The sequence below is a fragment of the Fomitopsis serialis genome, assembly GCF_022376445.1.
Source record: "Fomitopsis serialis strain Sig1Antser10 chromosome Unknown B0H18scaffold_26, whole genome shotgun sequence".
NCBI lineage: Eukaryota > Fungi > Basidiomycota > Agaricomycetes > Polyporales > Fomitopsidaceae > Fomitopsis > Fomitopsis serialis.
The window spans coordinates 337,990-365,488 of NW_025954986.1; the positions used below are offsets into that span (position 1 = coordinate 337,990).

A 27,499-nucleotide genomic window follows, 5' to 3' on the forward strand; every position below is an offset into this window, starting at 1 on the left:
TCTACGATAGATCTATGCTCTCAGACACTTCATTCTGTCATTCCCATTGGTGGGAAACGTCCTGTGAGAAAACGAGTCGGCGGTACGCGGAGGACTGCATCCCCCCAAGTGGCCTTAGCGGTTGCAGAAGTCAGCGCTCCGCGTGGAATTAAGTCTGAAAAAGAGCCGTCGCAAGCCATGTACGGCTGATAGAAGCAGTACTTGTCCAATATGTCAACGACTCAATTGTGCGGGCTGACATGCTTACACGCCGCCGGATAAGGTCCATAGTCAATGGCTACTTACAGCTCAGGGCGGGAAGTACTTCTACTGTACAGTACTGTACAACGCGTCAGAACACAGCCCTGGAGAGAATGATGCAGCGAGAGGGGGTGGATTCTAAGAATAAGAGCAAACGCATCAAAGAGTCGTAAGGAATGCTGTGATAGTAGATAGTAAAGTAACGTCCGCGGATAATACGCGACTACTTGCACTTGCGCCTGGGAAATCTGAAGGCCTTGAGTGTGGAGATGTGCATGTGGAGGGGACTGATGATTCTCGAGGCTCGCACCGGTGCCGCCACCGTCAACTTCTGATCATCAGCGGAGAAATGGGATGTGCGGGCCTTGCAATGAAGTTAGCACCTGCATGGACGACTCAGAGAGGGCGAAGGCTGGATGCGCACCTTAAAGTTCACGATGCTAGCGCTGATCGTATCTTCTGGGACATCGGCGCGTGGTCTGGCGACAGGCACAGCAGGGCTGAGTGGGAAGGCTCTGTGCGTGTCGGGAAATTGGTCCACCGACGCCGTCCAGCAGAGCGAATCGAACGCTTGCCATGGGTCGAGCAGCAGCTCGTCGTCCATGCAGGCAAAGCACGAATGGTCGAACGACTTCGATCGTCGCATCAACGCCGTGCGGTGCAGCTCCGACTCGAGCATATTGATGGTCTCCTCCGCAGCAGGGCTAATAGGGTCTTCAAATGGCTTCTGGTCCTCCATGACAGAGGATGGGCAAGTAGACGTGTCGGACCGCTTGCGTTCGTGGTTAAATAACGCGGAAGAACGGGAGGATACCGAGCTCGCAGAGCTCCGAGAGGACGGACTACCTGGTCTGCACGGCTCGGCAGCAGGCGGCTCGGGCTCAATGTCGTTGGTCTCTCCGTCAATGTCGTCTGGGACAGGGCTCTGAGTGCTTTGGGGGCTCGGAGCAGACATAGGTTCGTCAGAGACAGGCGTGAAGAGGAAGCCTCTGCCTGACGCGTCCAGCTCCGCTGTGAAGGTGAGGGATGTTTGCGGAGTGTGCCCTGGATTTGGTGTTGGTGGTGGCAAGGGGGTCTTGGGAAGTACCAGATGAATCCCGCTCAATAAGCCTCTCCTACGCATCTTCTTGATATTCAGCGGCGCGACTGGGGCTGTCTGCAAGTAGAGCGAGCAAGTCACGTCAGTGGCTAGATCACGATCTGAGTGCTGAACTTACCGGTGCGAGCGCTAGCGGAGAACGTTCGGCTTCCTCAAAGGGGGTGCGGGGGCCCTGCACAACGTCCCGTCCCAAGATCGGGGATTCCAGCATGCTCCAGGCATTGTCCGTGCTTGACGGAGATGACACAAGGTCAACAAAGAGCTCGGGTCGCGCCGCGACCATGTCCAGCGACTTGTCGAAACGTCGTCGGGCAGCCGTTGCGTGCATGGCAAGGCAGATGAGGGAGAGACGACGCACGGCAATCGTAAAGGGAGCTCAATCAGGAAGGGCCGAAGAACGAAGGGCGAAGGCGAGGAACATTCCACGACGGAGAGTGGCTTTTAGAAGCATCCGTCGTGAGCGCCAGATACAGGTACGGGTAGCATTGATGATATGTGATGGACGTCGTAGCGTCGTGAAGCGTAGTAGATCCAAACACCATTCGACGTCAAGGCGTCAGGGTAGACAGTGGAAGTCGCGCACGGTCTCCATCCGGAGTGGCAGGGATGTCCAGTTGTCGTACTGCCACCCAACGATCTGGTAGGCATCCATGACATCGGTGTAGGCTACGGCGCCGCCGGCGTACCCATAGCATGGGCTCGCCACCAAGCTGTTGATGCTAATGTCGCAGTCACATGATATCATTACAGCCACATAGGACACCGTCTCCTGATGTCCAGTGTACCCATCTATGATGTACACATGCTGCAGCGACAAATGAACTCACGCAAGTACACGGTGCAAGGAATCGGGAATGGGCGTACCAGTGCTTCACACGCGATGTCTTCGGTGGCGGTCGACTTGATGTGGATGCTCCGGCTCTCATACTGAGGATCTTCAGAACAGATCGATAGAGGCAGAGAGCGCGGATGCCAGTGGTAAGGCAGCATGAGGAAATCTGTGGTGTTACACCGGTGACCGGACGTGCGTATCATGCATGAACATTTGTTGATACAAGTCTCGTCCACCATGACGCAGAACACACCCCGCCCTTTTCAACAGTATGTCTGCCTGAGACCCCACCGCTGCGGAACTCTATCTGAGTCATCTAACGAACACTGTCACGAGAATAGATGCTCGGTTTACTTACCCCTTTACCGCTTCCGTGTCTTGATTCTCCCAAGGGACAAACCGTCTCTGCCCTCGGCCATCATGATGACCTCACCGAGACTATACCAGAGCTCTGCACTCATTTGGCGTCGGCGAGACTTCACATCCATTCGGATGTCCATAGGACTTCCAGGCACTATGGGCGCAGGCTTGTACTGATCATGATTGGGCGGGAGGTCTGGCTTCCACCGTGGCCTCGGGATATTCTGATTCCATAGGGTGTGGTGTTTCAGTGCTTGATCGTATGACCACATGAGTTGGCTCAGGTTACGGGTGACATGGTGTGCTAGACCGCGGGAGCGGGCAGAGCTCGACAGTAAAGTCAACGTCTTGTCCACTGTGCATCACGAATTTGTGAGCGTCATCGGCGATGTATAACGGGATACTTACTCCGGACCTCCCAGGCACTGTACCACCGCTGCAGAGTCGTCCGTTCATTTTCAGTCAATGAAGTACCCCGCAGGTGATGTAGCACTCCGGCCGCGCGTTCAAAACCCGGTCTCCAAACGCTTCGCAATCTTCCCGTGGCAGGCCCTTTGTTCAACACAGATGCAGCGCTGGCTCGTAGAACGAGCCGATAGAGGCTCGTGAACTCCGCAGGCAGTCGTGTTGAGAATGTCATCGTAGCCCGTAGACACGAAGAGACTTGTCTCCGCCCGCTGGAAATGATGTCGAATAGTCGGGCCGCCAGTGCGACGTCCAACTGCTGTTGGCCAAGTCGTCTCCCCAAGATGCGTTCAAGCTGCAAGTGAACGTCGAAAGCGAGATGCAGACATTGAAATGTCGCCAGGCGGCACGTGCAATGGAATTAAGCTTTGCGGAGCGAATCGTTACCGCTTATGTACAGTATGCAGCAGCCATGGTAGTAGTGACTGTACACAACGTTTCAACGCCACCGTGACGGTATGTCCGATGCCTCTGAGCATCCTTCAGTATATGATCATCCATTCGTACGTGCAATTGATTCGCGTCTGTCCAACGGGCTGCCATGCTAACATAACATATCGTCTGGGCCCCTCAGGCTCACTGCAATACACGAGTTTCAACACTCCAGTCTCCGAGCTACGGAGGTGGAGGTGCGCGATTTCTTGGTCCCAGTCACATTGGTCCACACCTGGACAGCCGTTGACTACAACCGTGGCTTCGTTGCGCATCTTATCGGTCAAGTAATGACAGCGATGGTAAGGAACATGCGAACACAATGTACTGATTATGAGCTATGCACGTTACAGTTCCGTACTAGCCAGGTCAAAGTCCGTCAGAGAGCAAGCACGATGGAGTACTGTGACTGATGGATCGAAGCTTCTTCAGGTCAATACACGGCCGTATCGAGGAGACTTGTAAGTAGTTGCTTGATGCGGATCGTACATGGAGCCTGTGCATCCGATTGGACGAATGAGACGCTGTTTGGTTTTGACAGTTGGTTGATGTGTGCAGCCTATAGCTGTATCGAGCCACCCGACAGAGAAAGTTACCTCGACTCGGACGTTTGTCGTTGGGCGATACATACACCAACCTGCGCTGAATGTTTGCCAGCCACCGCCTTACACCCGCGTGTGTCCGGGGTGTCGTTCGGAAGCCGAGCTGGCTGTCGGAAAGCAGTCAATCGCCAACGCCCCGGTGACAGATGCTACTCATTCAAGTCCCACAGGCAGACGCAGCTACCGACGTGGCTGCGCGGCACACCGCTTCTCCCAGCCTTCATTCGGCTCCGTCCTCAATCACTATCAGTAGTAAACGGTCGGTGCTCTCACCCATGAAGCTGTAGCCACCAGAACAGACAATTATCAGCCTGACTCGCAGACGCATGGTACAACGACCGGTTTGCACCGCTTTCTCGACATAGCAAGGTCATAGTCCAAGTCTGTCGCTGCGGTGCACATAGCAACTGTAGCGCCGGGCCGATCTGGGACGCAGACAGCCAACTTTTGGCATGTTTCTAAGCTAAGTACACGTTCTTCTCTGCATTCCGAGTTTGTTTGCATTCCTACCAGAAAAAAATGGAGACATTGTCAACAGGCAAATTTGCCTTGGCCGGGAGCGCTGATAGCTGCCACGCCACCGTCCGCGGCGGAGGACGTGCGTTTGAACCCAACAACTTTAACTCTAGGTACGTGGTGACGCAAAATTCTTGCAGTCAATCATCTGTACGACTGAGAAAAGTGAGCCCGGCTCGTTCTTGAAACCGAGTGTCGCGCTACAGCATGGCCCAGGCTACGGCTGCCAGCCCGAGTCTCAGCGCGTGGTAAGTGGCTATGGCCCGAACTGTCGCCTCTTTCCAAATACATGCATCCATGAACAAAGCAACACCTCCCGAGGTAACAAAAACAGCAGGTGACCCACATCACTCTTATAACTTTCCAACCATCGCGCGACTTCTGTTGACCTTCAAACATCGCCACAGACCACCTCAACCAGCTCGGCCTTCCGACACTCTGGCAGGAATCCGAGATGAGCGCCACACAGTACGAACTACTCCGGATGTCTGTGGACGACAAGGCCTGCGTAAGTGGATGCTCTTCATTGCGCTTCCATTGTCTGATCCTGACCTCGCCCCAGTGGACCGTTCCCGTACTAGACAGCCGGAGCCGACCCGTCCCCTGGGCGGCGTTCGGTGACTACAGCGCTCCCGTGCTAGCTCACTTCGCGGACGACGACACCGGTTTTTACACTGAATCAGACCCCGGACTGTACTCTATACCTGAGACCGTGGACGATGACCTCACGGGCTCTTCTTGTTATTCGCGCCGGTCCCTGCCACTAGACGAGGATGGCCACACGGAAGACCTTGAAGCGCTTAGCGAGGAGGAAGAGTCCGTCGACGGGCCGCGCGAAGTGGGCCACTCGTTCGTCTTTCGCGGCGCGCAGCACGAGACCGTGCGCACCATCATCCGCGCAAGCAGCGAGCCCACCCTGAGCGGACTGGACACTTTCGAAACCGACTCGGAGGCTTCGTGGACCAGTGGCGACCTGGATGACTTCTCCGACCCGGGAACGGAGACGCCCCTGCTCTCTCGCTCGCTGTCGCCAGACCCGCTGGACGCTGTGCGCTGCGGGATTGAACGGATCGCCGCGAGGCAGCACCTCGAGGAGGACTTGGACTTCCGCGAGCACGAGTGGCTGTTACAGCAGATCGGTTGTGGGCGGATGGAGATCTGGGTGACGGAGGAACGGATAGAAAGGACGGAGCAGAGCGAAGACACAAGGCCGAGGGTGTTCTTTGCCCCCCCTTCAAGTTCAGGCCGACGCCAGTCGCTTGGCGGTATGGCGTAAACTCGGTGGCAACGGTGCAACTCAAACTATCCGATGGAGATGCTTCACTGGTACTTCCAAGCTCCCTCGAGCTGCGAATCGATGGTTGGCCTCTTCAAGTCCATTTCGCATGGACGTTCTGCACTGTATCAAGTCTCCACATATGCCTCGCCTGGACGACTTAATCGGGACGACTGGGCGTGGAGCTCATTCATTGTTCTCCTCGATCGATACCACGGCCGCCGGTCGTTTTATGACGATACCCTCAATTGGCCGTATGTTGTTGTATAATTGATGTTGGACAATAGAATTCAGACTTTCAGACTGATGGGCCAGGTCGACGCCGCATCGCACTGTTGAGGGACTGCAGAATATATACCGCTTACATCTCCAAGACTAGTACAACACAGCATGCGTAAACAAGACAAAAACATAAACGTCCGCCAAGAGCCAATCGAATGTGATTGAGAACATACAATGGGTGCCACGTACTTTGCTATGCGTTTTCTGCGAGACCAACAGCCTTCTAGGCGAAACAGCGAACTTGAACGAGCAGAAATACGATAATGACAACGAGGGGGGAGTGGGAGTCGAACGAAGACGAAGCGATGACGTGCGGTTTGTGATCTGGACCACCGGGAGGGATTACGACTAGTGGAACAACTTCGAGCAGATGGAGGAGCAGAGCCGGTCCGTGGATAAGAAGCATACGAAGACAGTGGGAAAGAGAGGATGCGTGTGCTGGGAACGGATTGAGGAGCGTGTATGCGCGATAACAAGTGAGGCAGCCTATCTCCGCAGCGTGTTAGCCCCGTTGTCAAAACCCGCATACACGCACAGAACACGCACATTCCGGGATTAACAAGCAATCACTTGGCGCCATAGACCATAGGCATGGCCGGTGCAGGTGGATACGCCGCATACGGCCCGGGTACGAACGTACCTGCACCCCCAAACCGCATGTAGCTCGTCCAATGATCGTGCTGCAGCTTCTGGATGTGCATTAGATACTGCGCGTCGCTCATCCCGGGGGTGCGCGGCGGGAGCGCGTATGGGAACCCGTTCACGAGAGGTGTAGCCGCAGGCACGGGGTAGAAGCCCGCTTGAGCTGACATGGGCGCCGGCACAGGGAGGCTCGATTGCACCGGCGTCGCGGGCGGGGCAGACGCGGCGGTGGAGAGCGAGCTCGCGCTGCTGGATGAGCGCTTATGTGTGTGTTTCTGGGTGCGCGGGCGGGAGTCCTTCTTCGGCGTTGCCACGGCGGGAGTAGGCGCAGGCGCAGGCGTGCTGCAGGGCGCCGGACCGTCGATCCAGCCATCGTCGGACGCCTTGGACGAGGGTCCGCTGATCCAGCCGTCGGCGTCGGCAGTCATCCCCGACGAGACACTGCTGCGCTCTGAGGATGCTGCGCGTTCCTCTGACCGCTCCTTGGTCGGTTTGCCCTCGGGCATGTGCTCGAGGCTGGGCGGGCTCGCCTTGTCGCTGCCCTTCTTGCCGTTCCAGCGCCCGGACCGGAGCCGATCGACCATCTCGCGGGTTCGAGAGGCGTTCCGCGCGCGGATGCGGGTCGTGCTCGAGCCGTCGGCGAGGAAGGCTGGGAGGAGATCAGCGGAGGGGCGAGCACGGCGCGGGGTCGAGCTGCGGATGTTCTCGATGCTGGCCTCGGCGGAGTGGTAGAAGCCCTCGCCGTCCTTGAGGAGGAGGGAGCGCTTTCGAGCAGCGGGCGACGCGGCCGGGTTGTCGGCGCTTAGGGACGGGAAGGCGAACTCGTGCGTCGGAGAGGGCGACTTGGAGAAGGAGGAGGGCGACGGTGCAGCGGGGATGAAGGCGGCGGCGGTCGCACTGAGGGGCGTCGGGTGCGGCTGCAAGACGTCCATCGATCCGTGCTTTGCACCACGGGGAAGGGAGGAGGGGGATGCGCGGGGCGTAGACGGTGGCGGGTCAGACTCGGCGGACAATTCAGACTCACTGAGCTCGGGACTGTCGAGCAGACTGAGGTCCCATATCTTGCCATCTGGCCCACCTGCCGCGGCGACGATCTCCTCGAATGAAGTCGACAGACGCTTGCTGATGCCGCCTAGGAGCTGCTCGACGTGATCGTGCCACTGACGCTGCACGGTGGCGATGTCGTCCTGGCTCAGCGTACCGCAGAACAACGGTCGCTCGTCGGCAGTGGATGCGTCGGTGAGAATGCCCACGTCGTTCTCGTAACGAGAGACGGTGTCCTCGACGAGCTTGACCCCAGCTAGCCTCGAGCTCAGTTCGACATCGTCCTCGATGCTGTCCGGCGTCTTGCGGCGCCTCGCACGGTATAGGAGATCGTGGTAATGCGGTGGCCTAGCGAAGACACCCGACCCGGCGAGAAGGGGTTTGAAGACAGGTATCCTCGACGGGCGTTGCGGACGCCTGCCCGGATAGGACCAGGACACACAGCGGTACGATGATGTTCGCGATCGGTCCTTCGATGTTACCCTTGACTCCTGAGCCCTTTGAACGTCTTCATCGGGTCGTATACTGGTGGTAGACATCAGAGAAACGATGACGCCTCTGCAGAAAGGTGTGTCGAGAGAAATACAGGCAAAAAACAAAGGATTGGTGCCACTCGGCGGCAACACCGCCTCGAGGCTAGGCCGGGACAAAGGAGTGTCGTGGACAATGGGATTCGCTTATCAGTTATGCCTTGAACATATGCTCGTGCAGGTCGGGTCTTCCCCTAGCTTGAGCGACGAATGTGCGGATGTAGCGAGATCGTCGTCGTCGGCGTTGAGGAACACGACGGCGGGGCGTCGACGATAACCCAGCATTTCCGACTAAGTCACATGCGGATAAGGAATCGATTCTGCACAATAGCTTTGTGGAAAACTCACAAAGATTTATCGGAACCTATCAAGAACCTATGCTATCTTTACTTCAACTTTATCTCAATTGCTAAACAGCGATAAATGGCCTCGATCCGGATGCCTCGGTCGAGTGCTACACATCTTCCAACTTGGACCACTATACCGCTAAGTACTTGCCTCGACGTGTTGAGAGAGCTTGCGTGCTGGAGCTGAAGATTTTGGCTCCATCTCGTGCTACGATTCTCGAAGTGAGTCGCAGTTTGTTCAGATACTGGGCGGATTCATACCGTTCTTTCAGACTAACCTATCGACATTCTGTTGAGTACTAAAAAAACAGGCGATTGGGTAGGGCAGGCGACTCGGAAGGTGTCGAAAGTCGCTGAAGCACCTGTGCGCAACAACTACCCACTGCGAGGTCACGTATTACTTTGGCAGTACTGCGCGGAAGCATCAATCGCCCGACCCAGCACAGCCGCGTTCGCTGGCGGATGCACAGCGACTCTACTCGAGCTTGAACCCTGATGCCCGTCCGACATCGACCAGGAAGTCTTGTGAAATCGCTATCTCCTTGTGGCCCAATGGCAAATGCATCTATCTAGTGGGTTAGTATTTTTTCTCAGTCATACAGATTCAACCTTGACCGATCATTCAACACGGTAATGGTTTCATTGTGACCTGACTATGCAGGGGTTTATTCCGCAGACCATTGTAGACTCGTCTCGACGCTGTCTCTTATGCGCGACGCTGGACACCAACCACCAACAAAAGCAGCAAACCGTTTCGCAGCACCGACCTGGGTGTATGCGATAAGGTAACGTGGGGTTGTCAGTTAGGACCCTTCTGGTCACTTGTGCTACATTGTCCATTGTGTGGCATACGCATGCCGTGGATCGGCCAGAGTATCAAGGCTGTTGCGTGAGTGCCGCTAGATCATTGTTCATTACCACAGCTTACCCCTCTGTTATGTCAAGCTCTGAACGCTACAGCGGTGCCAACTTGAGTACAACTCTCGTGGCCTTTGTTTCGCACCCTCCCGTTCCTCTGGGTTACGGTTACAAGTGCTTCGACCTTTTCCACAAGAACGTCGTCGCGTTTATGGGGTCATTCATGAGGATCGCAATGAAAATTCCAATGTAAGCCGCATCACTGTTCAGATTTCTACGATAGCCATACGATGTCTATATCGTCCGTTGACAGACTTTCCTGTTGCAGATTGGACACACCCGTATCATCTCGTCAGCTTCTCTGCAATGGCCTTGGCCGACATCTCCGCCGCTTTCCAGCAGTCGCTTCGGAAATATGAGGCCTTTCGATCTCCTGAGATCAATGCATTCGCGCATTCTCCATTTCGATGTTTTCTGGCGTCCAATTATCGAGATCGCGCTTCTTCGAGCTGATTGTTCCCGAAGTGATTGAGACATCGAATAAACTCGTGTATAGCCTCATTTGTCCCCATCCATATACGTATATGCGAATGTCTCCAGTGCTCATACTGTACACACGGTCATCAGGGAAAGTGCCTCGCGAGGCGACCATTGGTACACAGGCGCGTACGTCTCACGTGTATGACGCGTGACCGTGACACCGTGTGGCTTTGTGTAGGGTTCAGCGGCTCTGTTCAGCTTTAGACTTGATTTGACCGCTAATTCTGGCTTGCCCACCGTCCTCTTTCCCCCATCATTACTACGAGCTCCTATCACTTACAGGCGAATATGGTGCCGAAGAAGTCCAAGCGAACAAAGACATCTGCGGCCACGGGCAGGGTTACTGCCAAAACGGAGGCTCGATGGAAGAATGTGCGCGGCCGACGCGGCGGCCTGCAAGATATGCTCAACATGCCGATCGATGTTATCCAGGAGGTAGAGTGGAGTCGTGCGCGAGGTATGTAAATCATTGACTGACGATATTGTGCAGATTTGCTTGTATCTCCATCCTCGCGATCTACTGAGCCTCTCCCGGACGTCGAAGTCGTTCCACACGTTCCTCATGCAGCGGAGCTCCGCCTATTTATGGAAGGGCTCGATCAAGAACATTGTAGACCTACCTCCGCGTCCAGAGGGGTGGATTGAACCCGCATGGATATCCCTCATCTTCTCCCCATATTGCACGGTAAGTGGTACGGCTCCTGGTGAACTGCGTCATGTTTCTGATGTATATCTGCTCCCGCACGCGTTGTTTCTCAAGGCTTGCGGCACAGGTAAAGCCACAACCGTGTACTGGGAGTTTCTGGCTCGGTTCTGCGCACGTTGCAGGCCACAAATGTCAGCCTTTCGTTATCGACATTACTTACTCACGTTCGCTGAATGTCATTCCTACGTTCGCGTGTTAGGGTTGTTGCTACGAATAGGGTAGACAAGATCCTTAACTCCGATCAATGGCGGAATTTCCATTGGATACCAAAGGATATATTCCTTACAGTAAGTACGTCTACACAGATGTTTCGAGCTCTACTAAGTGTGTTCGTAGGCCGTGGAGGTTACGGGGTTTAAGGGCCCGTGTTATAGCCAATCTCAAGTGTTCGAAGCTATCGACACTTACGGAAAGCTTTATGCGGCTGGGAAGTGGGATTCCGCAAGAAAGCTCGGTGATGAAGACATCAAACGAGCACGACGGTCCCGTGAGGTAGATCACGTCGTTCATTCATTCTGTACCATCTGGTCTGATCCAGCCATGTCCGTGTAGCACGCGATCTTATGCCAAAAATGGGCCGAAAAGGAAGAGCACCTGCATACGGAGGAGGTTGAGGCCGTTATCCGCGAGCGCCTCGAGGAGTAAGCAGCATTAGACAGTCGGTCTGAAAACCACTCACCGCTAGACGTAGCATTGCCTCACGCCTACGTCCGCTTGGATGGGGTCTTGAACTCGACTTCGTACGAGGAAGAAACTACACACCACTCTCAGAACATAAGCATGTTCGGGTTGCCAAGAAACTCACTGAGCGAGGTGAGGCTCAGTCATCCGTCTGTAAACGCTCTCATCGATGACGTCCCATTTGTTCAGTTTGGCAAAATGCGCAAGATGAGTTAGTCCAATGCATGAAACATATACGCAAAGAACGCCTGGAACACGAGTACGAGGCCATGCTGACGGCTCGTTGGTCTGTCCTGAAGAGCGCCGGCGACGAGATGCTAGACCGATCTTTTGGCAGGCGCCCGGAACTAATGGACTACGGGATCGGCTTCGAGGACCTCGCTCTCTTCAAAGAGTTTCGCGATATCATGTGCGCGCCTGCTGACGAGGTCGTTGATCGAGCGCGTTTTCTGGCGCTGGAGGGCCAGTTGGACACACTCGTCGAGAAATGGCGGACACGCATATGCAAGCATCTCCGTGGACTCCTCAGCAAGTACAAGATCAAGTCGCCTAGAGGAGTGGATCCCCTCGACCTCGCCACAACGCTCTTTGAGTTCACCGAAAGCAGCTTTCCACGTATAGAGCCCTTCCCAAACGTCATTGCACCCAACGCTCTCCGCTTCCCGACTCCGAGGACCAGGAGAGACGCGTATGAAAAGTTCGTGTATTGGCAAGCACGTGCAGACCTGTCCTTCATAGGTACTGCGCTGAAGCCACTGAAACCGAATGCCTTCGTGCGACGGGTCATACAACTCTGTGGCAAGGATCCAGACACCGCAACAGCGAGAGAGATGGATGCTCTGGATGTCAGATTGGTCTCTGATGAGATTGTGACCTGGCGCGGTGCGGTGAGTGTTGCTTATGTCTTATATGGCCATCTGTCCTAACAGGAAATATTCATGCAACAGGTTGTGAAGGCCGCTAAGTGTGAACCGCACAACGTGCTCAATTGGCGGCTGGCCGACGCTCATGAAATCATCGAAGTGAAAGAAATCGAGATGAGAATATTGACAAAGGCGAAGGTGTGGACGTGCACCAGATGTGAGGAGTCACGTATGCCCGTGGCACGAGACATTGTCATGGAGCATCTTTGTACAGAGTGAGTGTTCATATTCTCGACTTTGCTACCGAATCAAGCATGACCCGTGATGTTTAGACATGGGATCGCGCGTTCGGAGATTGTAGATGGGGATGTTGCGATGAACGAAACACTGGCGTCCTCTGTTCTGATGGGGTGTCGTATCGGGATTTACTATCTGAAATGTACTCAACGCTGATCGATCCTGGAGCGCGAGAAGTGATCGGAGGCGAGGCAGTGAATCACCGATCCAGCTTGTGGTAATGGGTAGTCCGTTACATTGTACGCTACTATGTTGACACTTATTTTGCCTGCTGGATTATTCACTAGTATGCCGTGTTCCATATATTCACGTCTCAGCGACGTAGCCTAGTCTTGCTGTACAGTTTTGAACTGTAATTCAATTGTGAGGTAGAGTCAGGATTGACACATACTGTACTATGCATGAATGAGATGGGTTAGACTCTATGTTATGTCGTGTTTTGGCTGTAGCCGCCTACTAGCTTCTGGCAGCGTTGCTGCCACAGGCGCGTATGTATCACGTGTATTATGCGTGACCGTGGCGTGGCTCTGAGGCTCTCACTGGCAGCACTGTGGCCAACCAGTTCGCGTCAGTCTTCAGATCTTCGGACTCGGGACTCACTACTTGGTTCTCAGACTAGAACGCTACATACTAGCTCATACATCTTTCCCTCTCTTTGTCACCTTTGCTTACGAATCTCGCACTCGAACATGCCTCCAAAGAAATCCAAAAGCCGAAAAGTCTCTGCGAGCGGGGTTACTGCCGAAGCATTGACGCGGTGGAAGAATGTGCGTGGTCGTCGGGGCGGCCTGAAGAGCATAATCAATATGCCAATGGACGTCATCCAGGAGGTAAGGCGCGACTTACTATGCGCGGCGTAAGGTGCATGAATATTTGTTTGACGACGCTGTTCGACAGATCTGTTTGTATCTCCATCCTCGCGGCTTACTGACACTCTCCCGAACGACGAAGTCATTCCATGCATTTCTCATGCAGAGGAGCTCCGCGTATCTATGGAAGGACGCCTTGAAGAAGGTCGATGGACTCCCTTCTTGTCCGGAGGGATGGATCGAACCCGCATGGGTGTCCCTCGTCTTCTCTCCGTATTGTACCGTAAGTAGGATGTCATACAACGGAATGCCGCAATTATCTGATGCGTGTTTTGGCACCGACGGCTTATATCTCTAGGCTTGCGGCGAGGGCAAAGCTGCGGCAGTAGCTTGGGAGTTTCTCGCCCGATTTTGCACGAGTTGTAGGGATAAAATGTCAGTCTCTCACCCCATATGTTTGATCACGTTCACTGACGCCGTTCCCGTATCTGAATCGCTAGGGTCGTCGCCGAGAATAAGTTGCGTCTCACACATGAACAGTGTCGACACTTCGGCATGATTTCAAAAGAGGCTTTCATCAAAGTAAGTATTTGACAACAGTCTGAGCTCTGTATATCAACTAGTGCTTTCAGGCACCGGTAACTGGGTTCAAACGACACTGCTATATGTGGTCACAAATTCTTGAAGTCCTCGAAGCTTACGGAACACTTGATAAATCTGGGAAGGCGAAGGAGGCAAGTGACTGCGCTAACAAATACGTCCAGCAGGCGAGACGGTCACAAGAGGTAGGGTCTTTGCCATCATTGAGTGGGGTGAATATAGACCTGATGAGTATCATCTGTAGCATGCGGCCCTGTGCCGAAAGTGGGCTGACAATGAGGAGCGCCTGCGGACCGGGGAAGTAGAATCCATTATTCGTGGACGATTTAAGGAGTAAGGGCAGCCTCATTAATTGTCTTTATAATGCTCATCATGGGGATATAGCATCGTTTGTAGGCTACGCGCACTTGGATGGGGACCGGAGCTTGACTTTATCAAGACCCAAGACTACACGCCACTCTCTCAACACAAGCTTGTACTTGTTGCTAAGAAGCTCACCGACCGAGGTCAGTAACAGAGCAGTGTTCCTGTATATATATGCGCGAACTACCGCTGATCGATCTGTTCAGTATGGCAGAACATACAAAGCGAGTTCATCCATTGCATGGAAGGGATACGCGAGGAGCGCTTGGAACATGAGTTCAAACCCGTGCTGGCGAAGCGCTGGCCCATCCTAGTGAGCGCTGGGAACGAGCTACTAGACCGGTATCTAGGCGAACATCCAGACCTGCTGGCTTACGGATTCAACGTTGGGGACCTTGCTATCTCTCAGGAGTTTCGCAACATAATGAACGAACCTGCCGACGAGGACGTGGACATCACAAGCTTTTTCGCCCTAGAGGGGCATGTGGGCACGATTGTGGAGAGATGGCGGACACGCGTCTGCGAAGAACTGCGCGGATTATTCGTCAAGCACGAAATCAAGTTGCCTGAAGGCAGGGACCCGCTTGAGCTCGCCACAACACTGTTCTCCGGCACTAGCACTAGCACTAGCTTCTGGCAACATGCATTCTTTCCGGACGTCGTTGCAGATCGGTATCTGCGCTTCTCTGATAATTTCAAAGCGAAAGACGGGTACGAGAGGTTTGTGTACGACCAACCATCGGCACGGCTACGCTGCTATATATCGTGCGATATGCTTCGCCCGATACAACCTGGCGCAAAATTCATGCAAGAGATAATAGAGCTCTGCGGAAGGGATCCGGTCACCGTCACTGCGGAGGAAATGGATGTGCTGGATGTCAGATTGGTGGATGAATGTAGACATATATGTGTCACTTGGCGTGGCGCGGTATGCTTGGTATCCTCCATGTGGCTATGTCTTTCTGAATGGTTCCGTTGCAGATACTACTATCCTCGGCCAGAGGCGGCTGGTACAAATGGCGATTGGCCAGCATAGATGAGACTGCCAAGGTGAAGAAACTCGAGATGGTGAAATTAGAAAAAGAAAAGCTGTGGACGTGCACCAGATGTGAGACATCGCGCATGCCCGTGGATCGACACGCGATATGGGAGCATCTCCGAAACGAGTAAGTACTACATTGTCATTCACACTCGAGGCTGACTGCGTGCTGCTGTAGTCACGAGATTGAACGTCCGGAGACAGCGAATGAAGCCATCAAGATGAACCGGATTTTGGCATCGACAGTATTGGGGCGAATCATGATCCCTGTCGGTAAACTGCCAGCGTGAATCTTACAGGGCGCTCGGTCAGGATGCAGACAGACATCAGAGAGGAACCTGATCACGGCGATGGCCACATCATCTCCGAGTCAAGATTATCGGTGAATGCTGGCACCGGTACGGCTAGCAGCCAGTGTACGAAGATGGTATTCTAAGCGAAGCGAGGCACGAGCGTCGCGTAGAAGTGAGTCTACGCATGCAGGAGGAGATTTAGGCGCGCATCGCTCTCCTCTGCGCGCCCACTCGGACGACCGCTCTCGAAGGCTCCGCGGCCGCTACGCCCTTCGAATAGCTCTCGTTTTCTTCCACTAAGACTACACCACTTGTAGCTTACAGGAAGGGGACTATGGTACAACCTTCGCTCATCAATCCCGATGGCGACGAAGAGCCGGATTATGTGAGCAACGACCAAATGATTGTACCACTCACAAATGCGTGGAGGATGGTCAACACAGAGTCGTAGTCTCTGTCTCGCAAGCTTGTCCGACATGAGCATCCAGCTGAGCGAGCAGCGGTTGCCATTGTGGACTGTCCGACTCCGAGTCCTTCGACCGCCGCCCAGTGCTCCGTCACCAGCGCTCTCGCTCACTGGTCGCCGGGCGGGACCAACCCGCTGAGTTTCTTTCATGCTGCACGCAACACGCTTACACTGGCTCGCGTCGGCACGAGCATCGCTAGCTCGTGTCATGCACACGCGAGTCAGGCTGGAGGCAACATGCTTACACTGGACGCAGTATGCTTCACTGGCTCGTGTCAGCACGAGCTCATAGCCAGCGAGTGTCACACACGAGTCAGGCTGGACGCAGCAGGCTTATACTGGCTCGCGTCAGCACGAGCTCATAGCCAGCGAGTGTCACACCGGGTCAGGCTGGATGCAGTATGCTTACACCGGCTCGTGTCAGCACGAGCTCATAGCCAGCGAGTGTCACACACGGGTCGGGCTGGACGCAGCACGCTTACACTGGCTCGTGTCGGCACGAGCATAACACGCTCGTGTCATTCACTGCACACGAGTCAGGAGCATGCAGCAGCAGCATGCTTACACTGGCACTGGCTCGTGTCGGCACGAGCGTAACGAACTCGTGTCATCCACTGCACACGAGTCAGGCTGGACACACCGGGCTCGATGAGCACGACGCGGCACTGCTCCTCCTAGGGTCAGCGGAGCGATGTTTGCTTCGCGGCGCCCATCCGGCGGGACTCTGCGAACCGGTTGATCAGCAATACGGGTCATTGGCGTCGTCAGTGTTGGACACTGACTCACAGAGCATGTACGACGAGGCTCGTCGGCTTCTGGACTGGGGGTAACGGCTTCGCCGCAACGCGCCGCCGTACTCGACGTCTTCATATTGGGTATCGCGGCTCACCCGTTGCCCCTCAGGTCCAGGCACACTCTTCGAGTCGGGCAGCCCTGCGGGCTGCGCCCCACACCGCCAATCATTCCCCTCTCGCTCTCTTGCAACTGACCATCCAAGCTCACTCAGTAATAATGAGGCGGGCTGCTGGTACGCCTCGCTTCACACGTGACCGTCATATCCGCCACGCCGGTCATCGTATCCCAGTGCATAGACTTGAGCTCTGTGTATTGCAAGTGTGTCGCATTATATGAAGCATGCTTAAGTAGCCATGTGGCATGCGCAGATGCGTACAGTCGGCGGTTACGTCGTCACTAAGACTCACAAATTTACTCGGATTGCGTACTTTTAGTAGGACGTTGCGACTTCAGGTATCCGACGCAGCTCGTTACTTACTACATTCTCAGTGGTCATCAACATCCCCCATTGACGTCGCGTTGCGAGAGACACTTCTGGCTGTCAAAGGTATGCGACAACAACAGGCCTTCATGGCCTGTCCGCCCTGCGCATGCGCTATGTCAATGAAGGTCACGGTGCGTTTTAACAGCTCTCCAACCTCAGCGAGATTGGCTCACGCGAATGCTAGGCCTGTCCACAAACCCCTGTTCATCTTCCCTACGCTGCCGGTGACTTCGCGTAGTGACAGTTATCCCCTGCTTATTACATTTGTTGCCTAACCAAAGTGACTCTGCATGGCGAGGGGCTGTGTGGCCTACTACACCAGAAAAGGTAAGAGATACCAAATGCGACCCTCGGTGGCTGTCACGGTGCGCCGGGGCGATTCGTCTGCGCATTTGCCTGGCCGCATGCTCCACAGTCTTCTAGTCGGGTCCGCCGTCTGGTGACTCTGGTGCGCAGCAGGGCGGCAGCGATATGTCCCGCCCAATATGACTAGGCCGCGCCCTATATAAGCAGTGAGTTCTTCGCTCACGGCCCTCAGACTCTTAGCATACTCAGCCACAATGTCTTCCCCCCAGCTTCACATCAAGCTCTTCCAGCCTAACGGCGTCACTCGTGCAATCGTCTTCACCGCCCTCCCGACTTGGGACGAGCTCGCCAATCGTGTCAAGTCTTTCTTCGACATCCCTGAGAACTCCGTCGCTCTGACCTACGTCGACGCCGACGGCGATGAGGTGACGCTGGACTCGCAACCTGAACTCCATGAGCTCTTCACCACCCTTCCCGGAGACACCGACTCTACCACCCTTAAGTTCGCTGTCCGCGATATGCGCGACCTCCGTGAGGGCTCGTCATCTGAGGATTCGGACCATACGATGTCTTCACCGTCAGTTCAAGACGATAGCGAATCACCGGTTGACCGCACCGCCGATCTCGTCGCCGGAGTGGACGCTGCTCAAGGTGAGCAAGCACCGCCTCAGATCGACGAACCTGTCGTTCGAGACCCTTCAGCCGTAAACATGTCCCCAGGGGGCTTCGACTCTCTTCGAGGCCGTGGCGGTCACCGAGGCGGGCGGGGCGGAGGACGGGGCCGCTGTGGAGGTCCTGTCCACGGCCATCGCGGCCTGCCTCGCGGTCCTCCTGGCAGGCCTCCCGCCGATCTGCCTTTCCCCTTCGTCCATGGTCTACCTCCTCGTGCTCGCGGCCACATCGTAAGCCACGGCCTTCCACCGCCCCCGATGAGTCATGAGATGACCCGCGCACACAGCGCCCCTCCTGCGCTCTACGCCAATGCCCCTGAGGGCATGTTCCCTTTTGAGATATTCGTGGACATGGGTCTGTCTCGCGAGCGCTTTCCTCGGTCCCGTAGCCCCTCTACTTCTCCGTCTCGTAGCTCAACCCCGAACGACGGGTGCGACCGCCGCCCCCACGGACATGACCATCGTCAGCGGCATCACGTCGACAATCACCGTCGTCACCACCACAACGTCGGTCATCACCATGGCCATGGCCAGCACCAGCGCGGGGGGCCTCAGCATTTCGGACGTGGTAGGGGATCCGCCTTTGCTTTCGACATGCGTGGTGGTCGCGGGCGAGGCGGCTTTGGAGGGCACGGTCCATTTGAGCACATGCGCTTCGAGATGTTCCCTGACTTGCAGCAGCATGCGTTCGGCTTCGGTGGGCGCGGTCGTGACTGCCTCCCTCCCGGGTTCGGCGCGCGTGGTCGCGGTTTGGGCTCCTTGGGCAATCCTTGGGCATGGTAAATCCACATGGGTTCGGATTTGAAGCTCGAGGGCCCGGCGCCGTGACGGTCGGTGTGGACGTCTGAGTATTGTTCGAATGAATTCATCATCTTTTCCCCCTCGAGCTTTCAGAGAGAAAACAAGAAAAACACCCAGGACATCATTAGCTTCTTGTACTTATAGTAAGCCGCACCAAGTAAACCATAGTAGGATACACGAACCTTCCGTAATTAATGATGTGGCTCCGTAACATCCTCGTGCGAGTGAGTCTGGACTGTCGCCTTCTTGGAGCACTCGACGACCACGTCGTGACACATACTAGCACGGGGACTCAGGTCTTACCAGCTGATAGCACAACATCCAACCAATAGATATCAGCAAGGCGCAAGTAAGTACATGCAGCCAGGCGTGAGCACCGACAGATATGGCGACAGCCGACCGACCGACACATCAAAGCTTCGCCTTGACGCCCTTGTTCTTCTGCGCGCTCCTTGCCTTGTCGCGCAGGAACCGCCTGAGCAGCTTCCCGCTAGGGTTCCTCGGGATCGCGTCGATGAACTCGACGCCGGCGGTAAGCTGCTTGTAAGAGACCTTGCCATCCGCGACGTACTGCAGGGCGCCACAAGATTCGTCAGTGCTTTAGACCTACGAAATCGGATCAGAGGAAACGCGCACCTTGATGATCGCCGCCTTGATCTTTTCAGCCTCAGCGGGGTCCTTGCTCATGCGCTCCTTGGCGCTCGCGTTCGGCACGACGAATGCAAGGGGGAGGTCGCCGTTAAAGTCGTCGAGCAGACTGACAACGCAGACGTCCGCAACGTCCGGATGGTCGAGGATGAAGCCCTCCAGTTCCGCGGGAGCAACTGACGTATGTCCACACGTGAGCAATGGCAAAGCGGACGAGCACAGCCGGCGACGAACCCTGGAAGCCCCGCACTTTCAGGAGCTCCTTGATGCGGTCGATGACGAACAGCTCGGCCTGGTCGTTGATGATCACCTCGTCGCCGGTGTTCAGCCACCCGTCCACGAATGTCTCCTTATTCCTACACTTCGCGTCAGCTCCTTGCAATCTAGGAAGCAAAGCGTAAATGACACGCACGCCTGCTCGTTGTTCAGGTACCCCAGCGCCAGAGAGGGCATCTTCACGACGAACTGCCCCGGCTCGTCCGGCGCACAATCCGTGCCGTCCGGGCGGACGACGCGTGCGGTGACGCCAGGGAGGAGGACGCCCGCGCTGCCCAGCGTGCCGACCTTCTGATCGTGCCGCTGCAGCGCCACGATCGTGAAGGTCTCCGTCATGCCTGCATCAGTGGAGCGCACGATCAGTCAAAGGCGAAAACGAGAGCGCCGGAGTCGAGCGCACCGAAGCCCTGGCCGATGGTGGCCTGCGGGAAGACGCTCGCGAGTGCTGCTTGGAGCTCGGGCGAGACGGGCGCGGCGCCGATCATGAAGGACTTGATCGAGCTGAGGTCGTACTTCTTCACATCGGGGTGCTGCGGGTGCGGACGCGTGAGCGAACGGCGGAGTACGTGACCGACGTGAACATGCCTTGACGAAGAGCACACCCATGGGAGGCACGCAGCTGCACGTTCGGGTTCAATCAGTGGTCAAGGGCGTGGGGAGACGGGACGAACGGGAGGGTGGTGATGCGGTAACGCTCGATGCTCTTGAGCATGTCGGCGAAGACGAATTTCTGGGAGACCACCAAGGGCATCTGCAACGGACTTCTGTGAGTTGATACGCGTATTGAGCAAGCGAGGACGTACCCCGAGGAAGAAACCGAAGTGCATGATGAAGGCCAAGCCATATGCGTCTGCAAGCTGTTATCACACCTGGGAGACCAGCCCTAGCTAACGAAGCTTACGAAAGAGGGGAAGCGCTGCAAGGCAAGTGTGACTTCCTACCCAAGGCATATGTGAGAAGGGACGAACCTGCGTAGATTCTGCGGCCGGGTATGAAAGTCTTGCTCTCCACGGGCTTAGTGTCTCCCTCGGCATACACAGTACACTGGATGATGTTGGCTATCAACGCGTAGTGCGGGATCATGACGGCCTGCGAGGTGCTGTGAGTTACAATCATCCATACAAGACAATAGACTACCTTCGGAAGCCCCGTGGTCCCGCTGGAGAAGTTCAAGAACGCAATTTTCGTCTTGCCCTCACCTGGCCTGAGCTTTCGCTCCGTGTAGCTCTTGGGCTTCTTCGACCCCTCCTGGATAAGCCCCGAAACATTTGCATATGGGGCCTTCCCGCTGGCTACGGTGTCGACTAGGACGATGCGCTCCGGCTTGAGCCCGACTGTGCGCGCGGCTGCCTCTGCGACTGCGAGACCGGATGAGTGCGCGAAGATGATCTTGGTGCCGGTGGTCTTGAGCTGGTGCACGAGCTCGTCGTGCGTGTAGGAGGGGTTGGCAGTGCTGCGGGGCGGTGAGACTGATAATCGCAAGTTACAACTGGTTATATGCGCACCTGACGATAGCTCCCAGTCGGTGAACGGCCCTGCAGCGCGCATATCAAGGGTGATTCCGATGGGTAGCACGCAGGGTCAGCTTACCAGACTATCACTGGGTAGTCTACAGGAGAGTCAGTTGTTGGCTGACGTTAAAGGCAGTCTGGACATTGACGTACCGACGTGGTTCGAGCTAAACAGACAGGCTATAAGGACGATTAATATGAGTCGGTTTGCCTGTCAAACTACAACTGAGTCCATATCGTCAGGCCCCGCGCTTCTCAAGCACACATAAGCGGGCGGAATCCGACGGTCAGGCTGAGCCAGCCAGCCGCGACCTTGGCTACGGCAGCCCAGGTTGAGCGGCAAAAGATCACTGAATACCAGCGTCCGACGACCTCCGCTCCTAGAAGCACCTTCTGTGCGGGGCACAACGACGTGGACCTAGTTGTAAATTAAGTAACGCACCAACATCATCCTCTCCTGATAGCAGGGATACGCCGTTCAGTGTGTGACATCAGGGACCAATCAATGTCCGGTCACTCACCGATGTTCCAGCGGATTTTGAGCGCATTTGCGAGACTGTCGGTGCGCGAGTGCAGCTATAGTATGACCCTTGGTTAGTTTCACGACAATTGAGTACTTTCGTGTCAGAAGAACATATATGTGTTCGTATATCGCTGTGTTCGGGTTCCTCAGACCGACGACGCCATGGTCGTCAGTACGTAGGCCAACTTTGACATTCGCCGCGCAGAAGTAGCACGCGCTACACACACAGCTACTGTAGAGATGCTCTACCACAGCATGACGGCCAGGCCGAACGAGAATTGAGGCAGACACGGGAGGAGGAGGAGGAGGAGGAAGGGATTGTACCGCCTCCCACGTGCCGACCCCAGGTAAGCTCAATCCAGAACGAGTCTACTCACCTCTGCTTTCACCACCTCCCTGCCTGTGGTCTCTTCGATCATCCATGGCCGATTCCTGTCTGTCTTTGGTCTGCTTGGGTGGTCGGCATCTAGCATGAACTGCGGGATGGTCAAGTCATCTGGGATAGCTGGCAGAGCACCTCCGGGACCGTGGATTACGCGCATCCTAGCAAGTAGCTTTCAAGTTCGTAAAAGGAGTGTTGGCGATGCTGGTTGCGAGTAGGTGAACGGGGCAAGGACCTTTATATGAGCGCGTTGCTGTGAGTGTACTTAGCGTGTTCGCGATCAGCTTCGAGGGCCGATGTTTGATGCAGATGGACGAGGCCTTGCCGGGCGCGACGGGGTACGGAGTTTCGGGAGGCACAGCACTTCAGCGCAGGTTGCATATATCTCTGTCTCAACGCTATTCTCCGACGATGCGTGCACCAAACTGCTGGCCTTCTGAGCTCCGGTATGCTGTGCATCCCTATTAGACTATCTCGGTCTACTTATCTGGAGACGACGCCGGCCGAGTCCAGGGCCCCCAACACGCGATCATTCTCTGATCATCCTCGTGTAAGATCTCTTCCAAACCCACCAAAACGCTAGTACTTACGTCTGCCAATTCGAGTGCAGGTTCGGGCGAGTGCTGCATACTAGTTACTTCGTTCGTTTCCTGAGCGGTCCTCGTTCGGACTTCGCGGTGCAGGTCAGTAAGCCATATCAGTGGGACATCGTTTCGGGATTATCAACCAGCTGTGCAGTTGCAACGTAGCCGTGTCCTACGCAGCCATGAACAAACGGACCTCCTACTTCAACGCGTCTGCCTCTATAACTCGGAAACGACACGAGAGGTTCTACTTGTCGGACGGGAATGTGATTTTTCAGGTACGTTCAGCCGTCATATCTTTGCACATAGATCGGGGACCGGGGATGTGGCCGACTGCTGGCCACTTGCGATCATAGGGTAACCTAAGCTGAGTCAGGGTTGTCCTGCATTTTCGAGAGTCGGTCATCCCAGGCACAGCGAAGTCATACCGTCGGGCATATAGCTCTTCAGATTGTCTTGTCATTCGTATGCTTTGCCGGTTACTGCAGTTTGCCGTAGGCTCGGGTCGCACTGAATATTAGCCCAGGTGTGCGATCCGCAGCAATCTGGCGTACTAATCCGTCCCAACCTTCTGTCTTCTCCGAAGTTCATCACGCATCATCCACTCGTTCACGCATCTCACGTAGTTGACCACAGGCGGAAGACACCTTGTTCAAGATACACCGTTACTTCTTCCTGCAGGGCTCGAAGGTATTCGAGGATATGTTTTCGCTACCCTCGCCGCCCGGCGAGGACTACGAAGGCGGGTCGGACGACCGTCCGGTCTACCTCGAGGGCACGACCTCGCTCGACCTCGCTCGCTTCCTCACCATCTTCTACCCGAGGTGCGTCAGCCGCCGATCTATGTACCCTGCCCTCGCTCACACCTAGCCTCGGGCAGAAGCGTGTGCAAGCCCGACCTCGAGACGACGGACGAGTGGGCATCCGTGCTCGCGCTCGCGGTGAAATGGCAGTTCGACGACGTGCAGGCACTCGCCGTCGTGTGGTTCTCGGCGAACGCGCCGCTCGTGGACCAGATCCTCCTCGCGCGCGCGCACCGGCTCGCGGAGTGGCTCTACGACGCGCACGTGCGGATCTGCAGCAGGTACGAGCCGCTCTCGCTCGCCGAGGGGCGCCGCCTGGGCGTGGACGAGGCGGTGGTCATCTCGGACGTGCGCCAGTACAGCATTCGGTGCAACCGCGGGAACGTTGATCACGACAAGCTGAGGGCTGCGCTCCGGCTGTTACAGCAGCAATGAAGCTGTGCCTTCTTAGACGAGCAGCTGGTGCTGCTTGGATGGTCCTCTTGTGGCCGGAGCTTCGCGCTTCTATCTTATCTGGGCCTGTATGGGATCATTATAGATGTTCGCCGGGCCTTCTTTCTCGTGCAGTTGTAGAACTCACTCGTTATGTTTGGACATATACCCTTTTATCTGTAGTACCACGCGTGATCCGCATACACGACAGGTTGCACCGTGCCCGCTGACCATCTCAGCAAGGACAAGGTTCAAGAAGGTGTACACTCTTGTTAAACTACCGAGGTGGCATCGTGTTCGATATATCACGATCGTCTTGGACAGACCATGACTTGCTCCTACGCCCACATCTCAACGCACACCTGCTCACAGAACAATGGCTCCCGCACGCCATGAGCGATACTACTTCGACGATGGCAGCCTGATCTTCCTGGTATGCCTTGGTACATCCTCCGATTACGTGCGGCGCTGATTACGCACGAGTCAGGCAGAGGATACGTTGTTCAACGTGCATCGATACTATTTCCAGCGCGATTCGCCCGTTTTTCAGGCGATGTTCTCGCAGTCATCGTCGTCCGGTGAAGGAAAGTCGGATGACAATCCGATCGTTCTTGAAGGCATGAAGAGCGCCGATCTATCCTGTTTCCTGTCCTGTATATACCCGATGTGAGTCGCCAACTCTGTTTGCACTCGTCTTCTAACACTTGTGACTGTCGCGCAGCAACTACGGGCAAGGCGATCTAACGACGTACGAGGAGTGGGCGGCGGCCCTCGAACTGGCTGTCAAGTGGGAGTTCGACCGCATTCGCGACTTTATTGTGCAGCGCATCAAGGATACAGGAACACTGGCCGAGCAGATCGTTACCGCGCGTCGGTTGAATTTGCAGCAATGGTGCTGGGACGCTTGCGCGAAGCTTTGCGAGAGGAGACAACCGTTGACTCTGGAAGAAGGACAGCGCCTGGGCGTGGAGGATACAGTCAGGATTTCTCAAGTGCGCGAGAAGCGACGCGTAGGTTCGAAATTTCGAGGGCCTGGAAGGTGTGAATATTACGATGAGTGGCAAGACCCATGGGAATTAAGTTCGATCTCACTCGCCGCCGACGACGTGCAGTACTACGTCAAGGAAACACTTCATTTACCTGAACTTCCTTTCAATCTCTCACCAAAATGTACGTTTACTGTATGTTCTCATCTGCAAAGCGCTGACCTGCGTGTTCAAAGATGATGGCTTATGATCGATGACGGACGACAACACATTCATAGTGGTTTGCGTATCACGCGCAGACATGGCCATTTGCAGGCACGACTCTACATCTGCTGAATACTATCATATGTTTTCTTGACGACTACATACTCGAATTTCTACGCTGATTATCACGGCGCCAGACCCTCCAAATCAGAGCCCGTGCGGTCCAACCATGCCCATGAGGCCCATACTGCGACCACGCGCACCGAACCCGGGAGGGAAGCAGCCACGACCGCGCCCACCGGATCCGAGCCCATGCTGCTGCAAGTCAGGGAACATCTCGAAGTGCATGTGCCCAAATGGACCGTGCCCCCCGAAGCCGCCTCGCCCGCGACCACCACGCATGTCGAAAGCAAAGGCGGATCCCCTACCACGTCCGAAATGCTGAGGCCCCCCGCGCTGGTGCTGGCCATGGCCATGGTGATGACCGACGTTGTGGTGGTGACGACGGTGATTGTCGACGTGATGCCGCTGACGATGGTCATGTCCGTGGGGGCGGCGGTCGCACCCGTCGTTCGGGGTTGAGCTACGAGACGGAGAAGTAGAGGGGCTACGGGACCGAGGAAAGCGCTCGCGAGACAGACCCATGTCCACGAATATCTCAAAAGGGAACATGCCCTCAGGGGCATTGGCGTAGAGCGCAGGAGGGGCGCTGTGTGCGCGGGACATCTCATGACTCATCGGGGGCGGTGGAAGGCTGTGGCTTACGAAGTCGCCGCGAGTACGAGGAGGTAGACCATGGACGAAGGGGAAAGGCAGATCGGCGGGAGGCCTGCCAGGAGGACCGCGAGGCAGGCCGCGATGGCCGTGGACAGGACCTCCACAGCGGCCCCGTCCTCCGCCCCGCCCGCCTCGGTGACCGCCACGGCCTCGAAGAGAGTCGAAGCCCCCTGGGGACATGTTTACGGCTGAAGGGTCTCGAACGACAGGTTCGTCGATCTGAGGCGGTGCTTGCTCACCTTGAGCAGCGTCCACTCCGGCGACGAGATCGGCGGTGCGGTCAACCGGTGATTCGCTATCGTCTTGAACTGACGGTGAAGACATCGTATGGTCCGAATCCTCAAATGACGAGCCCTCACGGAGGTCGCGTATATCGCGGACCGCGAACTTAAGGGTGGTAGAGTCGGTGTCTCCGGGAAGGGTGGTGAAGAGCTCATGGAGTTCAGGTTGCGAGTCCAGCTCACCTCATCGCCGTCGGCGTCGACGTAGGTCAGAGCGACGGAGTTCTCAGGGATGTCGAAGAAAGACTTGACACGATTGGCGAGCTCGTCCCAAGTCGGGAGGGCGTGAAGACGATTGCACGAGTGACGCCGTTAGGCTGGAAGAGCTTGATGTGAAGCTGGGGGAAGACATTGTGGCTGGTATGGTAAGAGTCTGAGGGCCGTGAGCGAAGAACTCACTGCTTATATAGGGCGCGGCCTAGTCATATTGGGCGGACATATCGCTGCCGCCCTGCTGCGCACCAGAGTCACCAGACGGCGGACCCGACTAGAAGACTGTGGAGCATTCGGCCAGGCAAATGCGCAGACGAATCGCCCCGGCGCACCGTGACAGCCACCGAGGGTCGCATTTGGTATCTCTTACCTTTTCTGGTGCAGTAGTCCGCCGGGAGGCCACGCAGCCCCCTCGCCGTGCACTTTGGTCATGCAACAAGATGTAAGCAGGCAGTAATCGTCACTATGTAAAGTCGCCGGCAGCGTCGGGAAGATTCAAGGGATTACAGGGCAAACCTAGTAGTTGTGTAAGTCGGTCTCGCTGAGAGATGGAGGGCTGTTAGTACGCACCGTGATCTTCAGTCGACGATATTGCGCAAGGGTGGCCAGGACCTGACGTATTGCACACTTGAGACAGCCA

General features: G+C 55.8%; 12 protein-coding genes across 12 annotated transcripts; 6 read left to right on the top strand and 6 right to left on the bottom strand.

The window, feature by feature from the left end:
* Positions 1 to 203: 203 nt before the first annotated feature.
* On the bottom strand, positions 204 to 1,396 carry B0H18DRAFT_1210530 (uncharacterized protein). Its single transcript, XM_048036376.1, has 2 exons — positions 665 to 1,396; positions 204 to 604 (listed from the first exon to the last, which is right to left on the bottom strand). The coding sequence occupies exons 1-2, from the start codon at positions 1,361 to 1,363 to the stop codon at positions 464 to 466; spliced, it is 840 nt and encodes a 279-aa protein (XP_047894453.1). The 5' UTR covers positions 1,364 to 1,396; the 3' UTR covers positions 204 to 463.
* An 11-nt stretch (positions 1,397 to 1,407) lies between these two features.
* Positions 1,408 to 2,011, bottom strand: B0H18DRAFT_1002330 (uncharacterized protein). Its single transcript, XM_048028362.1, has 3 exons — positions 1,907 to 2,011; positions 1,739 to 1,777; positions 1,408 to 1,714 (listed from the first exon to the last, which is right to left on the bottom strand). Exons 1-3 carry the CDS (start codon positions 1,989 to 1,991, stop codon positions 1,434 to 1,436), a joined length of 405 nt encoding a protein of 134 aa, XP_047894454.1. The 5' UTR covers positions 1,992 to 2,011; the 3' UTR covers positions 1,408 to 1,433.
* A 168-nt stretch (positions 2,012 to 2,179) lies between these two features.
* B0H18DRAFT_932241 (uncharacterized protein) lies at positions 2,180 to 3,304 on the bottom strand. Its single transcript, XM_048041735.1, has 3 exons — positions 2,940 to 3,304; positions 2,530 to 2,886; positions 2,180 to 2,478 (listed from the first exon to the last, which is right to left on the bottom strand). The coding sequence occupies exons 1-2, from the start codon at positions 3,169 to 3,171 to the stop codon at positions 2,534 to 2,536; spliced, it is 585 nt and encodes a 194-aa protein (XP_047894455.1). The 5' UTR covers positions 3,172 to 3,304; the 3' UTR covers positions 2,180 to 2,478; positions 2,530 to 2,533.
* Positions 3,305 to 4,878: 1,574 nt separating this feature from the next.
* Positions 4,879 to 5,946, top strand: B0H18DRAFT_273872 (uncharacterized protein). Its single transcript, XM_048037371.1, has 2 exons — positions 4,879 to 5,054; positions 5,109 to 5,946. The coding sequence occupies exons 1-2, from the start codon at positions 5,001 to 5,003 to the stop codon at positions 5,820 to 5,822; spliced, it is 768 nt and encodes a 255-aa protein (XP_047894456.1). The 5' UTR covers positions 4,879 to 5,000; the 3' UTR covers positions 5,823 to 5,946.
* Positions 5,947 to 6,670: 724 nt separating this feature from the next.
* On the bottom strand, positions 6,671 to 8,329 carry B0H18DRAFT_1118334 (uncharacterized protein; the record flags this gene model as incomplete). Its single annotated transcript, XM_048033774.1, has 1 exon — positions 6,671 to 8,329. The coding sequence occupies one exon, from the start codon at positions 8,327 to 8,329 to the stop codon at positions 6,671 to 6,673; it is 1,659 nt and encodes a 552-aa protein (XP_047894457.1).
* Positions 8,330 to 10,289: 1,960 nt separating this feature from the next.
* B0H18DRAFT_1002352 (uncharacterized protein) lies at positions 10,290 to 13,061 on the top strand. The gene is made up of 9 exons (XM_048028363.1): positions 10,290 to 10,500; positions 10,556 to 10,750; positions 10,826 to 10,902; positions 10,971 to 11,058; positions 11,108 to 11,263; positions 11,324 to 11,412; positions 11,463 to 11,584; positions 11,642 to 12,339; positions 12,400 to 13,061. Exons 1-9 carry the CDS (start codon positions 10,354 to 10,356, stop codon positions 12,592 to 12,594), a joined length of 1,767 nt encoding a protein of 588 aa, XP_047894458.1. The 5' UTR covers positions 10,290 to 10,353; the 3' UTR covers positions 12,595 to 13,061.
* A 240-nt stretch (positions 13,062 to 13,301) lies between these two features.
* On the top strand, positions 13,302 to 17,274 carry B0H18DRAFT_1103992 (uncharacterized protein; the record flags this gene model as incomplete). The annotated part of the gene is made up of 14 exons (XM_048032601.1): positions 13,302 to 13,442; positions 13,588 to 13,704; positions 13,780 to 13,856; positions 13,922 to 14,003; positions 14,054 to 14,206; positions 14,266 to 14,354; positions 14,418 to 14,527; positions 14,591 to 15,312; positions 15,366 to 15,550; positions 15,602 to 15,696; positions 15,723 to 15,821; positions 16,034 to 16,101; positions 16,168 to 16,581; positions 16,620 to 17,274. The coding sequence occupies 14 exons, from the start codon at positions 13,302 to 13,304 to the stop codon at positions 17,010 to 17,012; spliced, it is 2,745 nt and encodes a 914-aa protein (XP_047894459.1). The 3' UTR covers positions 17,013 to 17,274.
* Positions 17,275 to 17,858: 584 nt separating this feature from the next.
* B0H18DRAFT_1002368 (uncharacterized protein) lies at positions 17,859 to 19,446 on the top strand. The gene is made up of 2 exons (XM_048028364.1): positions 17,859 to 18,418; positions 18,470 to 19,446. The coding sequence occupies exons 1-2, from the start codon at positions 18,022 to 18,024 to the stop codon at positions 19,219 to 19,221; spliced, it is 1,149 nt and encodes a 382-aa protein (XP_047894460.1). The 5' UTR covers positions 17,859 to 18,021; the 3' UTR covers positions 19,222 to 19,446.
* Positions 19,447 to 19,650: 204 nt separating this feature from the next.
* Positions 19,651 to 22,739, bottom strand: B0H18DRAFT_875377 (amp dependent CoA ligase; the record flags this gene model as incomplete). Its single annotated transcript, XM_048040418.1, has 17 exons — positions 19,651 to 19,809; positions 19,876 to 20,063; positions 20,122 to 20,243; positions 20,300 to 20,501; positions 20,564 to 20,693; positions 20,755 to 20,782; positions 20,835 to 20,914; positions 20,967 to 21,013; positions 21,065 to 21,079; positions 21,132 to 21,252; positions 21,301 to 21,616; positions 21,669 to 21,698; positions 21,754 to 21,772; positions 21,828 to 21,854; positions 22,117 to 22,131; positions 22,196 to 22,250; positions 22,575 to 22,739. The coding sequence occupies 17 exons, from the start codon at positions 22,737 to 22,739 to the stop codon at positions 19,651 to 19,653; spliced, it is 1,719 nt and encodes a 572-aa protein (XP_047894461.1).
* A 273-nt stretch (positions 22,740 to 23,012) lies between these two features.
* B0H18DRAFT_274167 (uncharacterized protein) lies at positions 23,013 to 24,588 on the top strand. The gene is made up of 5 exons (XM_048037373.1): positions 23,013 to 23,129; positions 23,190 to 23,262; positions 23,318 to 23,441; positions 23,800 to 23,987; positions 24,044 to 24,588. Exons 3-5 carry the CDS (start codon positions 23,346 to 23,348, stop codon positions 24,399 to 24,401), a joined length of 642 nt encoding a protein of 213 aa, XP_047894462.1. The 5' UTR covers positions 23,013 to 23,129; positions 23,190 to 23,262; positions 23,318 to 23,345; the 3' UTR covers positions 24,402 to 24,588.
* On the top strand, positions 24,442 to 25,715 carry B0H18DRAFT_274144 (uncharacterized protein). Its single transcript, XM_048037372.1, has 4 exons — positions 24,442 to 24,831; positions 24,886 to 25,064; positions 25,120 to 25,568; positions 25,621 to 25,715. Exons 1-4 carry the CDS (start codon positions 24,775 to 24,777, stop codon positions 25,632 to 25,634), a joined length of 699 nt encoding a protein of 232 aa, XP_047894463.1. The 5' UTR covers positions 24,442 to 24,774; the 3' UTR covers positions 25,635 to 25,715.
* An 80-nt stretch (positions 25,716 to 25,795) lies between these two features.
* B0H18DRAFT_1002388 (uncharacterized protein) lies at positions 25,796 to 27,425 on the bottom strand (the record flags this gene model as incomplete). The annotated part of the gene is made up of 4 exons (XM_048028365.1): positions 25,796 to 26,824; positions 26,851 to 26,910; positions 26,940 to 27,017; positions 27,069 to 27,425. Coding segments are annotated over 3 exons (1,167 nt in total), but the record flags the coding sequence as incomplete, so codon positions are not given.
* Positions 27,426 to 27,499: the final 74 nt, after the last annotated feature.